Source organism: Coregonus clupeaformis, chromosome 9 (assembly GCF_020615455.1).
Source record: "Coregonus clupeaformis isolate EN_2021a chromosome 9, ASM2061545v1, whole genome shotgun sequence".
Taxonomy (NCBI): domain Eukaryota; kingdom Metazoa; phylum Chordata; class Actinopteri; order Salmoniformes; family Salmonidae; genus Coregonus; species Coregonus clupeaformis.
Window position 1 is genome coordinate 53,256,139 of NC_059200.1, and position 14,424 is coordinate 53,270,562.

General features: G+C 45.4%; 1 protein-coding gene across 3 annotated transcripts in view; it reads right to left on the reverse strand.

Annotated features, from left to right (window-relative positions):
• Window positions 1–14,118, reverse strand: part of LOC121574088 (P2X purinoceptor 1-like) — a 66,416-nt gene extending 52,298 nt beyond the window's left edge. For all 3 annotated transcript variants that reach the window (XM_041886683.2, XM_041886681.2, XM_041886684.2), the window contains exons 1-2: window positions 13,695–14,118; window positions 1,043–1,187 (exon numbers count right to left, since the gene is read on the reverse strand). In XM_041886683.2, coding sequence (XP_041742617.1) covers window positions 1,043–1,187; window positions 13,695–13,879 — 330 coding nt within the window. In that variant the 5' untranslated portion in view covers window positions 13,880–14,118. The remainder of the gene's footprint in view (window positions 1–1,042; window positions 1,188–13,694) is intronic.
• Between the last annotated feature and the right edge of the window lie 306 nt (window positions 14,119–14,424).

The following is a 14,424-nucleotide window of genomic DNA, read 5'->3' on the forward strand; positions in this document are numbered from 1 at the left end:
ATGTAAACTTCTGACCCACTGGAATTGTGATACAATGAATTATAAGTGAAATAATCTGTCTGTAAAAAATTGTTGGAAAAGTTACTTGTGTCATGCACAGAGTAGATGTCCTAACCAACTTGCCAAAACTATAGTTTGTTAACAAGAAAGTTGTGGAGTGGTTGAAAAACGAGTTTTAATGACTCCAACCTAAGTGTATGTAAATGTACGACTTCAACTGTAGATACCTTTAATAGGCAAATAGATACTGATATAAGATCACAGGATGTATAATCTTGTGTTTTTGACCTTCTTCTTGCTGTGTTTGTTCATTGATCTCCCTACTACTGACCATCAGTCAAACCGGTTCTGAATTAAATAGACCCATCATGGCCACACCCCTCAGCGTAAACAGTGGTGTCTTCTTTGTATCTCTTCATTGCTTAGTCATGGTAAACATGAGCTGACTACACTTAGGCAAACAATGTCACTGTGTTTACAGAGACTCTCCTGCTTGTCTCTGTATTTGCCTAATGTGTGTGCAGGATCAGGAAGCGTGCAAAGGAACCACTCATGAAAGTTAGGTACAGTTTCACTCTCACACCTGCTTGTTGACAATGATATCAGGATGTCACAGGTCATCATCTTCTTCTTCTTCTTCTTCTTCTTCTTCTTCTTCTTCTTCTTCTTCTTCTTCTTCTTCTTCTTCTTCTTCTTCTTCTTCTTCTTCTTCTTCTTCTTCTTCTTCTTCTTCTTCTTCTTCTTCTTCTTCTTCTTCTTCTTCTTCTTCTTCTTCTTCTTCTTCTTCTTCTTCTTCAGTTTGTCAGACACCATCTGTCTGACTTCCCTGCATGAACCTCACTGTAGTACTTTATTACGCATAACTATTGCACTACTATTACAGCACACTGGTAGATGTATTGTGAGGCTCAGTTCCTAGAGGGTGTAATGATCTGTGACCTTTCAGGTCATTAATTACGTTTTTCATTCAATACAGTACTTACTAGTGCTGTTAGTCCACACTCAGCCACCTGTTCAAGAAAGACATTAGCCAATGACCCACCTGTTCAGGGAAGACGTAGTCAGCCATGTCCCAGACCCTCTCCTCTCCATCCACCTTGGTGTAGCCCACCCCTTTCATCTTAGTAAAGACAGAACCCACGGCCGTGTCTGTCGACTGGTAGCCTTTTTCATAGATAAACACCCAACTGAATGGAGCAGAGGACACAGAGGATACCATAAATCAATCAAATGTATATATAACGCCCCAACAGTTGTCACAAAGTGCTTTACAGTTACCCGGACTAGACCCTAAAAAGCAAGCAGAAGCACAATGGTGAGGGAAAAGTCTCTGGATGTCAGAAACCTTGAGAGGAACCAGACATACAGTACTAGGGGTTTCAGCATCTGAGATATGAAACCCCAGGCAAGAGCAAAGATCCACTAGTAATGCCAGCATTTCTAGACAACCGTTTCACATGATGCCAGCAGCTATATGACAAGGTTACAGTACAGTATGTGTCATACATGTATGATGTGTTGTATGACTAATGTAGTTAAGTTCAATCAGTAAGGCTGGTCTGAATGTATCTTCTCACGTTAAACTTTGTTTCAGTAGTATAACGTATTCACATTGAAGCTTTTATCATTGGCACAGTGGGAAGTTTATATTTGTCATTTTTAATAATGGTCTCATCATCATCAGATTGAGCAGACGTGACGTGGTAGGTGGCAGTGATGTACTGAGCTCCAAACCTGTCTCATTATTGATTGTTTAAAATTGTAATTTAGCCATCAATTAAAAGAAGGGAGCAAACTGAAAGAGATACCAGACTTTGAGAATTTTATAGCTAAATCCTATGGCATGTTAAGTCAACAGAAAATGCGGGCAAGAGCAGTACTGTCCTCCAGCGAGACAGAGATGTTGTGGCCGACCAAACTTTTTTATCACAATGGACGGTTAAACTGAAGAAGGTTACCCAACAACATACTTCAAACACGACAGAGCTCCTTTGGCAAACATGAACGAGCAATTGAAAAAGCTGGATTTGCTCCCTGGAGCAAAAGCAGAAATAGAGGCCCTCAAAGTATCGGTGGAGTCTAATAACAGCTTAATACAGCAAATAAAGGCAGAAAATGAAACCCTCCAGGCCACAAAACTACAGGATGATAACAAACAAACGATATCAAATGCAGAAGCATGAGGCACAATATTGTTATAGTAGGGGTGGGTCACGCCCTGGCTCTGGGGACTCTAGTATGTTGAGCCAGGGTGTGAGTTTTCATTTGTTTTTCGTTCTAGTTTTGTAGTTCTATGTTGGCCAGTGTGGTTCTCAATCAGAGGCAACGTGTATCAGCTGTTGCTTGTTGTCTCTGATTGGGAACCATACTTAAGCAGCCAGTTTTCCCACAGTGTTTGTGGGATCTTGTTCCGTGTTGGTTTGTGTTTTGCACCTGTGGACGTCACGTATCGATTTTGTTATTTTTGTTTGTGTAATCATTATTTAATAAATATGTTCACCTTCCACGCTGCGCCTTGGTCCTCTGTATCCGACGATCGTGACAGAAGATCCCACCAACACTGGACCAAGCAGCGTGTCCAGGAGCCAGCGCCAGAGGTATCGCTAAAGGACATCAACCTCGACTGGGCCTGGCCCACGGGGAGGAGAGGCCCCCATACATTTTTTAGGGGGGGCTCACGCCGTGGACGACGGGGCAGCAGGAGGCCGCGATAGAGCGGTCCAGCGGGTTTGCAGAGGAGGCCGCCAGGTTAAGGGGCCACTGGTCACAGAGGAGAGGGAAAGTGTAGAGGCACGGCGAGAGGTACTGGGGTGTGTTACCAGTCCGGTCCGGCCCGTTCCTGATCCCTGCGTAGGGCCAGTGGTGTGTGTCCCCAGTACGGTCCGGCATGTTCCTGTTCCTCGCATCGAGCCTGTGGTGCGCGTCGTCAGCCCGGCCCGGCCTGTTCCTGCTCCACGCACCAAGCCTATGGTGCGCATCGTCAGCCCGGCCCAGCCTGTTCCTGCTCCACGCACCAAGCCTATGGTGCGCATCGTCAGCCCGGTTCGGCCTGTTCCTGCTCCACGCACCAAGCCTATGGTGCGCATCGTCAGCCCGGTTCGGCCTGTTCCTGCTGCCCACACCAAGCCAGTGGTGTGCGTCGTCAGTCCGGCACAGCCCGTGCCTGTTCCACCGGTGCCTGGTTCGGCACCGGTCAGCTGCTCCACGCCGGAGCTAGAGCAATCCGCTCCACCGGTGTTCAGTCCAGCTCCGGCCAGCAGGGTCAGACCGGACCAGGGGTACTTTGGGGGGTTGGAGAGGGAGTGGGAATCATGCCCGGAGCCGGATCCGCCGCCAAGGCGGAGTGCCCACCCGGTCCCTCCCCTGTGGTGTTTGGTTGGCGCGCCGGAGTCCGCGCCTTTGGGGGTACTGTCACGCCCTGGCTCTGGGGACTCTAGTATGTTGAGCCAGGGTGTGAGTTTTCATTTGTTTTTCGTTCTAGTTTTGTAGTTCTATGTTGGCCAGTGTGGTTCTCAATCAGAGGCAACGTGTATCAGCTGTTGCTTGTTGTCTCTGATTGGGAACCATACTTAAGCAGCCAGTTTTCCCACAGTGTTTGTGGGATCTTGTTCCGTGTTGGTTTGTGTTTTGCACCTGTGGACGTCACGTATCGATTTTGTTATTTTTGTTCGTGTAATCATTATTTAATAAATATGTTCACCTTCCACGCTGCGCCTTGGTCCTCTGTATCCGACGATCGTGACAGGGTGGAGGAAGAGCACAATGAAGACTACCTGATGACGGAGGAACAGGTGGAAAATGTGGATTACCAAAGGGCCCACCTTTTTGGCAGGAAAGTTCCCGACAGACCGAGACCTATTTTTGCCAGGCTAACCCATTACAAAATTAAAGTGGCAGTGCTGGGAAGAGGAGGGAACCTGAAGGACATAGCCGCGGGAAGTAGTTTGGGGATGGGGTGGTCCTCTGTAGCTCAGCTGGTAGAGCATGGCGCTTGTAACGCCAAGGTAGTGGGTTCGATCCCCGGGACCACCCGTACACAAAAAAATGTATGCACGCATGACTGTAAGTCGCTTTGGATAAAAGCGTCTGCTAAATGGCATATTATATTATTATATTATATGGGGGTGCTGTGCTAGTTTGGGGGTGGGGGGGTGGGTGTGCTGGAAGAAAAGTTTTGCCCGCACTGTAGATGGCTATATCGTCCGCTAATACAGGACTATTAAAGGTCCAGTGCACTACTTTTGTGAGAAAAAATATATATATTTTATTTTTTTCAGGGGGTGCCGCAGCATTCTCAGCACCCCTACTTCCCGCGGCTATGCGGAACCAATTTCTCTATCAATGAACAATATTCTTGAGAGATCGTGGAGAGTAGACGCATTATTTACCCTATTCTTAAACACCACAGGGCACAGGGCCAGAAAGTGCACCTGGTGTTGGACAAGCTCTCCATTAACAACCAGCTCTTCAGAGACTCCAAGATAACGACCTGGTTGTGAGTAACCCTGCAATGAGGCCTACAACATACCTATTTATTTATTTTATCTCTCTCCCTCATGATGAGCAACCTCATGATGGTTATATGGAAAATTTGAGTATCACGTAGTAGCCTAAACCTATCAATGTTACATTGAGCTAGGTAAATGGAATATGAATGACAGTCATCCAATATGCTGTAATAGAAATAAGGCCATGCTCCCGCATCAACGGCACCGACCACCACTGACGTCTATAGATTAAGTTGTGTGGAAAAGGAACTGTCATGGGCAAAGAAATTCAAAAGGGGTGATGATATTAATTAATAATCATTTCGAGTCAAATGTGCAAACTGTCCAAACAGATCCGCAAGGAAGGTGGATCCTTTTGAATATGCTATTGGATGATAAACAGATTTGGATCATTAATCTATATGGTCCAAATAATGATGATCCACACTTTTTTGTGAGGAAAATATTTATAACAATCTATTGAGCTCACAAGCAACAAACGATCCTATTATTATGGTGGGAGATTATAACACGGTTTGAAGTACGTCAATGGACCGTAAAGGAAATCACACTACAAACTATCACCCCTAGCACTTAAGGAGATCACAAATATCATGGACACATTAGTCCTAGTGGATATATGGAGGCTAACAAACTCTGACCTAGTGAGATATACTGTACGGGGGAAGGAGGCTTAATCAATAGTATTATATTATTATATTATTATTATTAATCAAGCTAGTTTCATTCTTGGCATCAAAAGTTTAAAAAAAAGTATTAATAGGTGTCACGCCCTGGCTCTGGGGACTATGTTATGTTGAGCCAGGGTGTGTAAGTCTATGTTTTGTATATCTATGTTGGCCTGAGTGACTCCCAATCAGAGGCAACGAGTGTCAGCTGGTTGTCTCTGATTGGGAGCCATATTTAACTATCGGTCTTTTCACTTTGTGTTGTGGTTTCTTGTTCCTTTTGGTTTGTGTGTATCGAAGGACTTCACGTTTCGTTCGTTGTTTTTGATCGTGTGATCTGTTTAATAAATAATATGTACGCATTCAACGCTGCGCATTGGTCCTCCTCATTAGACGATCGTGACAGAAGAAACCACCTCAACTGGACCAAGCAGCGAGTCGAGGAGCCATCGCCAGGGAAAGCGCTGGCAGATCTCCGTGGCAGCTTCGACTGGGTCAAGCCCATTGAGGTGCTGAGTGACGAGGGTTGGAGACAGAGGAGCGAGAGGTGGGCGAGAATGATGGAGGCCTGGCCCACGGGGAGGAGAGACCCCCAGAAAATTTTTAGGGGGGGGCTCACGACGTCGGGGCAGCAGGAGGCCGCTATGGAGCGGTCCAGCGGGGTTGCAGAGGAGGCCGCCAGGTTACGGGGGCCACTGGTAGAAGAGGGGATGGAAGGTGTAGAGGCACGGCGAGAGGTACTGGGGTGTGTTACCAGTCCGGTCCGGCCCGTTCCAGATCCCGGTGTAAGGCCAGTGGTGTGTGTCCCTAGTACGGTCCGGTCTGTTCCTGCTCCCCGCACCAAGTCTGTGGTGCGTCTCGTCAGCCCGGCTCTGCCCGTTCCTGCTCTCCGCACCAGGTCTGTGGTGCGCGTCGCCAGCCCAGTCCGGCCTATTCCTGCTCCCCGCACCAAACCTACGGTGTGCGTCGACAGCCCAGTCCGGCCCGTTCCTGCTCTCCGCACCAAGTATGTGGTGCGCGTCGCCAGCCCAGTCCGGCCCATCCAAGCTTCCCGCACCAAGCCAGTGGTGTGCGTCGTCAGTCCGGCACGGCCCGTTCCTGCTCTCCGCACCAAGTCTGTGGTGCGCGTCGCCAGCCCAGTCCGGCCCATCCAAGCTTCCCGCACCAAGCCAGTGGTGTGCGTCGTCAGTCCGGCACGGCCCGTGCCTGCTCTCCGCACCAAGTCTATGGTGCGTTTCGTCAGCCCTGTCCGGCCCGTTCCTGCTCTCCGCACCAAGTCTGTGGTGCGCGTCGCCAGCCCAGTCCGGCCCATCCAAGCTCCCCGCACCAGGTCAGTGGTGCGCTTCGTCAGCCCGGTCCGGCCCGTTCCTCCTCCACGCATCAAGCCAGGGGTGGGCGTCGTCAGTCCAGCACAACCCGTGCCTGGGTCATGTCCGGAGCCGGATCCGCCGCCGAGGCGGAGTGCCCACCCGGTCCCTCCCCTGTTGTGGTTGTTTGGCGCGGCCGGAGTCCGCGCCTTTGGGGGGGGGTACTGTCACGCCCTGGCTCTGGGGACTATGTTATGTTGAGCCAGGGTGTGTAAGTCTATGTTTTGTATATCTATGTTGGCCTGAGTGACTCCCAATCAGAGGCAACGAGTGTCAGCTGGTTGTCTCTGATTGGGAGCCATATTTAACTATCGGTCTTTTCACTTTGTGTTGTGGTTTCTTGTTCCTTTTGGTTTGTGTGTATCGAAGGACTTCACGTTTCGTTCGTTGTTTTTGATCGTGTGATCTGTTTAATAAATAATATGTACGCATTCAACGCTGCGCATTGGTCCTCCTCATTAGACGATCGTGACAATAGGAGACAGAAAGTGATCGGACCATCATCTAATTGGCCTCCACATAACTCTTACAGAATTTCCACATGGACGGGGGTATATTGGAAATGTAATCAAAGCCTACTGGAGGGCAATTTGCTCTTAACTAAGACAAAATAATTTATAACGGACGTTTTCCTTCAGAACATAGGTACAGTAGATCCCCTTATTGTATGAGACACTTTCAAATGTACCTTTAGAGGCCAATTCATTAAATACTCATCTTTAAAACAAAGCAGTTTCGGTCAAAAGAGATTAGACTAATAAAGGAAATAGAGGGACTAACAGGACAGGTAGATAGCAATAAAACAGATTTGGAACGATCAAGTGTAATCTATTACAAAAATAAAGAAACTGGATGGAAAATTGTGAAAAATGCACCACTTTTTTCTTGAATCTCCATCATAGAAATGCTACCAAAAATAATTTACAGAAACTCGTTACAAATGACGGTCATCCATGATTCACCTAATTATATTTTGAAAAAGTATGCAAAATATTTGAAGCATATGTTTTCTTTCCAGTCTCCTCCTGTTAACTCTAAGGATTTTTGCCCTAATAATAATAATAATAATGTCAAATTATCAATTGTACAAAAATACCTGTGTGAAGGCCAACTTACAGAGGAGGGAGTTCTTGAGGCAATTAAATCCTTTCAGTCTGGAAAAACCCCAGGGCTTGATGGCATACCAGTAGAAGTATATCAAACCTTTTTTTATGTACTCAAAGATCCATTATTAGCATGTTTGAACTACTCCTATAAAAAAGGTCTGATTTCACTATTACTGAAACAGGACCCAGGTGGTAAGTATAAAGATCCAGTCCATTTTAAAAACTGGAGGCCTCTTACACTTCAATGTGTGATGCAAAAATCCTCGTGAAATGCATAGTGCATAGAATTACTTATTTTTGTACATTTTCATAGTGTGCAAAAAATACCATAAACCTTATCTTGCGGTGGGATTTAATTTGAAACTTTTCTTCAACAATGTGCGTTATACAGAGGTGATTTAGTAAACTAAAGACAGTTTAGTAAACTGAGCAATATATAAAACAGTCGCCTCTTTATAACGCACATTATTGAAGAAAAGCTTCAAATTAAAGATTAAAATGAGGTTTATGGTAATTTTTGTACTATCTTCACACAGACTGATGTATAGGCCTCTCTCACAGCAGTGAGAATTAGGCAGAAAGACAGTAATCCCAGTGCAAGCTGGCTATCACCAGGTGATGTTGAATTAAGGTAGGATTAAAAGGGGCAATCAGCAGTTGCTACATCTATTTTACGACTCATAAATTAATGATATGTGCCCATTGATTCTTGAAGAATATAACTTATAAATTCGTCATGAGCTTAGTTCAACTGTCGTACCACATCAGAACCCAAAATATACGTGTTTTTTTTTACTCCAATGTTTGTAAACAATGTAAATGTAACCCTATGACCATGCACTATGTAGGGAATAGGGTGCCATTTGGGACACTAACAGAGATTTCCAGACTCCAGGGGAATGCTCTGAATGCATAGAATGTTAAGAGTTGGGATGGAATACGTGGAATGTGTGACAATGAGATTATTACATACCGTTACATGTACATTTATCTGCACACATGGGTGAATATACCTTATCTATATCCCAGGTTATTAACCTATTTCTGCTCGTATTGAGCTTGGCTGAGTCTGACATGCCTGTTATTGTATCTCTGTGTAGCTGATACGTAAGGGACTTCCTTGGACAGCCTTTTAATAGTAGCACTGTCTGTCTGTCTGTCTGTCTGTCTGTCTCAACCTACCTTCTCCAGAATGATGGACACCAGCTTGTGAGCAAGAGAATTAACAGTAGAGTAGATGATGTCATAGGGCTATATGTACGTACACTGGGATAATATAAAATGACATATTAAACAAGTACTGAAATGACATATAAAGCAATAACCCCCTGGCATCAAGCCCCAGAGACAGGATGTTACACACGTCTACAACTCCTTCCACTGCCACTGCCTTACAGCTTAAGTCACAAGTGTCACACACACCCATGTACACACACACACACACACCCACGTACACACACACAGTTTGGCTGTAATTAAACTTTTCAAAAATAAACTGGTACACTTCAACTGGATGTCTGCGTCAAGCTATGACTACAAATCCCATCGTTGTTGTTGTTTCTGAATTAAAGTCCATATAGAAAGAACAGTAAGAACGACCACATTAGAAGAAACCAAAGCGTGACATGAGGAAAAGCATTTTCCACCAGAACAATCTAAGTAAGATCTGTATCGGTTCTGTATCCTAAGGCCTGAGAGAGAGAGAGAGAGAGAGAGAGAGAGAGAGAGAGAGAGAGAGAGAGAGAGAGAGAGAGAGAGAGAGAGAGAGAGAGAGAGAGAGAGAGAGAGAGAGAGAGAGAGAGAGAGAGAGAGAGAGAGAGAGAGAGAGAGAGAGAGAGAGACAAAGTCAGACAGACCATGCGACAGATCTTTTGATGTGTGATTGGCTTTGTGGCTCTTGCTGAGCACACTGTGTTTTTCAGATAGATTTCTTTTGAGTCTCCCTACTTCTATTAAGGCCCGTGGCTGTCTGATCCTGTGTGGCTCAGTTGGTAAGGCATGGCAATTGCAATGCCAGGGTTGTGGGTTTGATTCCAACGGGGAACCACTACTGTAAGTCGCTCTGGATAGAAGCCGATTTATGCTTGATCCGAAAATGTGGTCGGAGGCGCCGTATGGATTGTGTGACGCAGTTGCAGAGCCTCCGTAGGCATGCAGAGGCAAATTGAGCTGCCATGCGTCACCCAAATCTTGTAACAATGCGGAGAGCTCCGTATAGATCCGCATTGACATGATTGGTTGATGGTAGGTGGGGGCGGGAGGTCCTATATAAACACAAACTCCTTTACAACTTCCTTCACAACAGCTCTGCTCTGCTCAGCGAAGCGCAAAAAGTATAAATGCACTGACTGCAGATGTCGTATCTCAGTAAATGCTGTACGGCCACTGCAGATGTTGGATTGACCATGCAGAGCCTTTGAGAGCCTCTGCTAAATGACTAAAATGTAAATGTACTGAAAAGCCAAGTTATTTTTTATCTCTGAGCTGCCAAAGCCAGCAGGGCTCTGATTAAGAGAGTCCTGGACAGGTTCATAATCACCCCCCACCCCCAGACAGCACACATCACACTTCACACATACAGTTTAGACAAGCACAGGGTCAAGCTGCAGTGCAGTGCCCCTGGATGGAGAGCATGTTGTAGGGTTAAGGGCCTTGCTCAAGGGCCCAATGGTCGGGGAATGTCTTTAGGATGTAAAGAAAGAACATACTTATGAGGTAGTATAATTCTGGATGGAGATCATGTTGTGGGGTTAAGGGCCTTGCTCAAGGGCCCAACGGCCCAACGGTAGGGGGGATGTCTTTAGGATGTGAAGGAAGATCAAACGTCTGAGGTATTATAATTCTGGTATGACTGAATCTGCCAAGCTGAGCGCATTTAAGTTTCTCTGATGTGTTTTCAACAGAGAATCAACTTTTGAAACGTCACATGCCTTTCCGGTATTATCTCAAGGAGGGAAAACACTGAGAAAAAGCAGCGTAGCTGTGTTTACCCATGTTTGATTGTTATCTGTGTGAGCATATGCCTCAGCCTGTTCATGTCCTGTAGCTCCTGAAGTCCAGATGCCTGAAGATGTATACAGACACACAAAACACCCACAGACACAGGTACGTACACACGTACACACACGTACACACACACACACGTACACACACACACACAAAGTGTAAACAAGTCATTTGTTTTGTTGAGACATGACACAGTCTGTCTTTTGGTGCATCTCCAGTAAGAAAGTACAAAGTACAACATGAAAGTCCAAAGAATTCATCCGCCTGATTCATCACACTATTTGTCAACCTACAAGTCTGCAAGCTAAGGAGAGGATTGGTCCTATGTGACTATCTATTTATCTGTTTTTTCAATCTGATTCTACTGCTTGCATCAGTTACCTGATGTGGAATAGAGTTCCATGTAGTCATGGCTCTATGTAGTACTGCACGCCTCCCATAGTCTGTTCTGGACTTGGGGACTGTGAAGAGACCTCTGGTGGCATGTGTTTTGAGGTATGCATGGGTGTCTGAGCTGTGTGCTAGTCATTTAAATAGACAGCTCGGTGCTTTCAACATGTCAATACCTCTCACAAATACAACTAGTGATGAAGTCAATCTCTCCTCCACTTTGAACAAGGAGAGATTAACATGCATATTATTAATGTTTGCTCTCTGTGTACATCCAAGGGCCAGCCTTGCTACCCTGTTCTGTGCCAATTACAATTTTCCCTCTTTGTATAGTGTTGAGTCATCCACATACATAGACACACTACTCAAAGCCAGTGGCATGTCGTTAGTAAAGATTGAAAAAAGTAAGGGGCATAGACAGCTGCCCTGGGGAATTCCTGATTCTACCTTGATTATGGTGGAGAGGCACCCTCTGTGTTCTGTTAGACAGGTAACTCTTTCTCCACAGTATAGCAGGGGGTGTAAAGCCATGACACATACGTTTTTCCAGCAGCAGACTATGATCGATAATGTCAAAAGCGGGAGGTCCTGGGGGCGGAAGGTCCAATATAAACACAAACTCACTTCCTTGACAACTTCCTTCACAACAGCTCTGCACTGTTTCTGCGAAGCGCAAGAAGTATGAATGCTCTGACTTAGGCGGAGGCCACATCGCAATAAATGCTGTATGGCCACTGCAGACGTCGGATTGACCTTGCAGATTATTAAATTTTACATTTACATTTTAGTCATTTAGCAGACGCTCTTATCCAGAGCGACTTACAGTTAGTGAGTGCATAAATTTTTCATACTTATTTAAGTGATATCCGTATCACCATAATCTACACCACTGTGGCCTTCCGTTATTTATAATAAGGGTCACCTGGAGAAAATCGGTCCTCTCTGAAATGAAAATGGATGGCCCTCCCTAAAATATATTTTTTCCGGACCCTCCTTGAACGCTTGAAAAAATTAATAAGTGACCCTCCCCTATACATAAAATAATAATTTCAACAGAAAGTGGATAGCAGAGAACATGCCTAACGTTTACCCTCACTCCTAGGACAGACCAGAGCATTTAGATTTGTGGTTTTAGAAACTGTTTTTTGTTTTGTAAGCATTAGCCTACATGGCAAAGTAGCCAGTTTGTGGATTCACATTCCACCACATACAAGGGTAAGGGTGAAAATATCACCATTATAATAAAAGTGTTGCAGGAGTGGGTCGCAGTTCCGGAGCGACCCACTAGGTGTCATCCTCCGACAACCATAGGCACCTCCTCACTCACAGTCGGGACTAATTATCTGCCTATTGGTGTCACCTGTGGCTATCTGATTCACCTGTGTATTTATGCCCTCACTTCCCTGTGTTCCCTTGCTCAGTTTTCTCTGCTAGTTCCTTGATGTCAAGCAGTACGTATCAGTGTCGGATCACGTGACGGAGTTACAGGTACTCGAGAAGTGTTCTCCCTGTGTCATTGTGGTATCCCGAGTGGTGCAGTGGTCTAAGGCACTGCATCGCAGTGCTAGCTGTGCCACTATAGATCCTGGTTTGAATCGAGGCTCTGTCATAGCCGGCCGCGACCGGGAGACCCATGGGGCGGCGCATAATTGGCCCTGCGTCGTCCAGGGTAGGGGAGGGAATGGATGGCAGGGATGTAGCTCAGTTGGTAGAGCAGGGTTGTGGGTTCAATTCCCACGGGGGGCCAGTATGAAAAATAAAATAATGTATGCACTGTAAGTCGCTCTGGATAAGAGCGTCTGCTAAATGACTAAAATGTAAATGTATTGTGTTATTCCAGTCAGAGTTAGTATTTCGTATTGTTTGCTGTCAGCCTTTTTTTCTGGAGACCTATGTGCTCCTCATTTGTTTTCGTGAATAGTCCGTTGTTTTGTATCCTGGCTTTTGGACCACCAGTAAAGATCCTTGTTTCACCATCCTTGCCTACTGTCTATCCTGCACCGCAGCCATTTGTTTTTAACACAGTAGTTGCATATCATTAGGTAGGCCTATCTGCACCTAACTGTAATGTATTCTATTTTATTCCATGATATTGTTGTTACAAAAAACATTTTTGTTGACTGTGATTAAGGCATGGGAATATAAGAGCATCTGCTAGGCTCAATTAACAAACTAGACATGCATAGCTCACTGCATGATCCTCAAACCAAAGACTGGCCAAACTCATATTTCTAAAAGTGATTCAAAAGGTACTGTAGAATGACTGTATAGCCTAATAAGGCATTTTCGCTTCATTATTATTTAGTACATTTTTGTTTTGCAATTTGTATAATATGTTACGGATTCCAATTTGTACAATATGTTCTGAATTTGTAAGTGCTTAAGATCCCAGACTGCATCTTTAAATATCACACCTTCTTAATTTGGTCAGATATCTCTTGATTAATTGACAGTAGACATTTCAACAAACAAGCCATGTAATGTAAATAATGAAAGCTGGGTCATGCATTTTGCAGTTGAGGAATTTCTTAGTCTTGCTGAAACAGACAAGCTCACACACTAACTCACATGTTCACCCCGCTCCACTCTAAGTTTGCATGCATGTAGTGTCCCGTTAAATAACCTCCTTTAAAAGAGGGGGGGTCTTACCCGATGATGTAAGCCAGGACCCCCAGCTGAATCAATCGGCACACGACCCCCACCCTCCTGTTCCGCACCAGCACCTGTCGGGGGGTCTCATACTTGAAGAAGAAGTCAGAGAGGGCGTTGGTGATGTAGCTGTTCATCTTGCTGCTCCGCGGGAGACAGGAGGGTCTCTCCATCCTGGCATACATACACCCAGACCCTGCCTCTCTCTCTCTCTCTCTCTCTCTCTCTCTCTCTCTCTCTCTCTCTATGTATTTTTCTTCTTCAGCCTCCCTTAACCAACAGCTGACATGTTTCACTAGCAGTGTTGGACTCTCGCTCTCGCTCTCTCTTGCTCTCTCTCTCTCTTTCTCACTCTCTCTTTCTTTCTCCCTCTCTGACTCTCCTCACAGTCAGTCTTTCTCCCTGTCACCCTTCCCTCTCAAACACACCCTCTCCTTCCCTCTCTTTCGCTCTCTCTGTCCTTCCCTCTCTCCAAAACAAACAAATACTATTGAATCTTGCTGTAAACCAAGGTGTTACTGGTCCACAGTCCTTAAGGCAAAAAACAACTTCTTCACTGCGCTACTGATCACATCATTCAACATCTGTCACAGACGTAATAAACATGACATCCTTCTCACACCATGCAATCATTTCCCCCTGACACTGTCTTCCTGTGTGGTGCACTGAGATAGCACAGACATATGCTTGACTTAAACTTAGGCTACAAAGTTCCCTATACATGTATAAT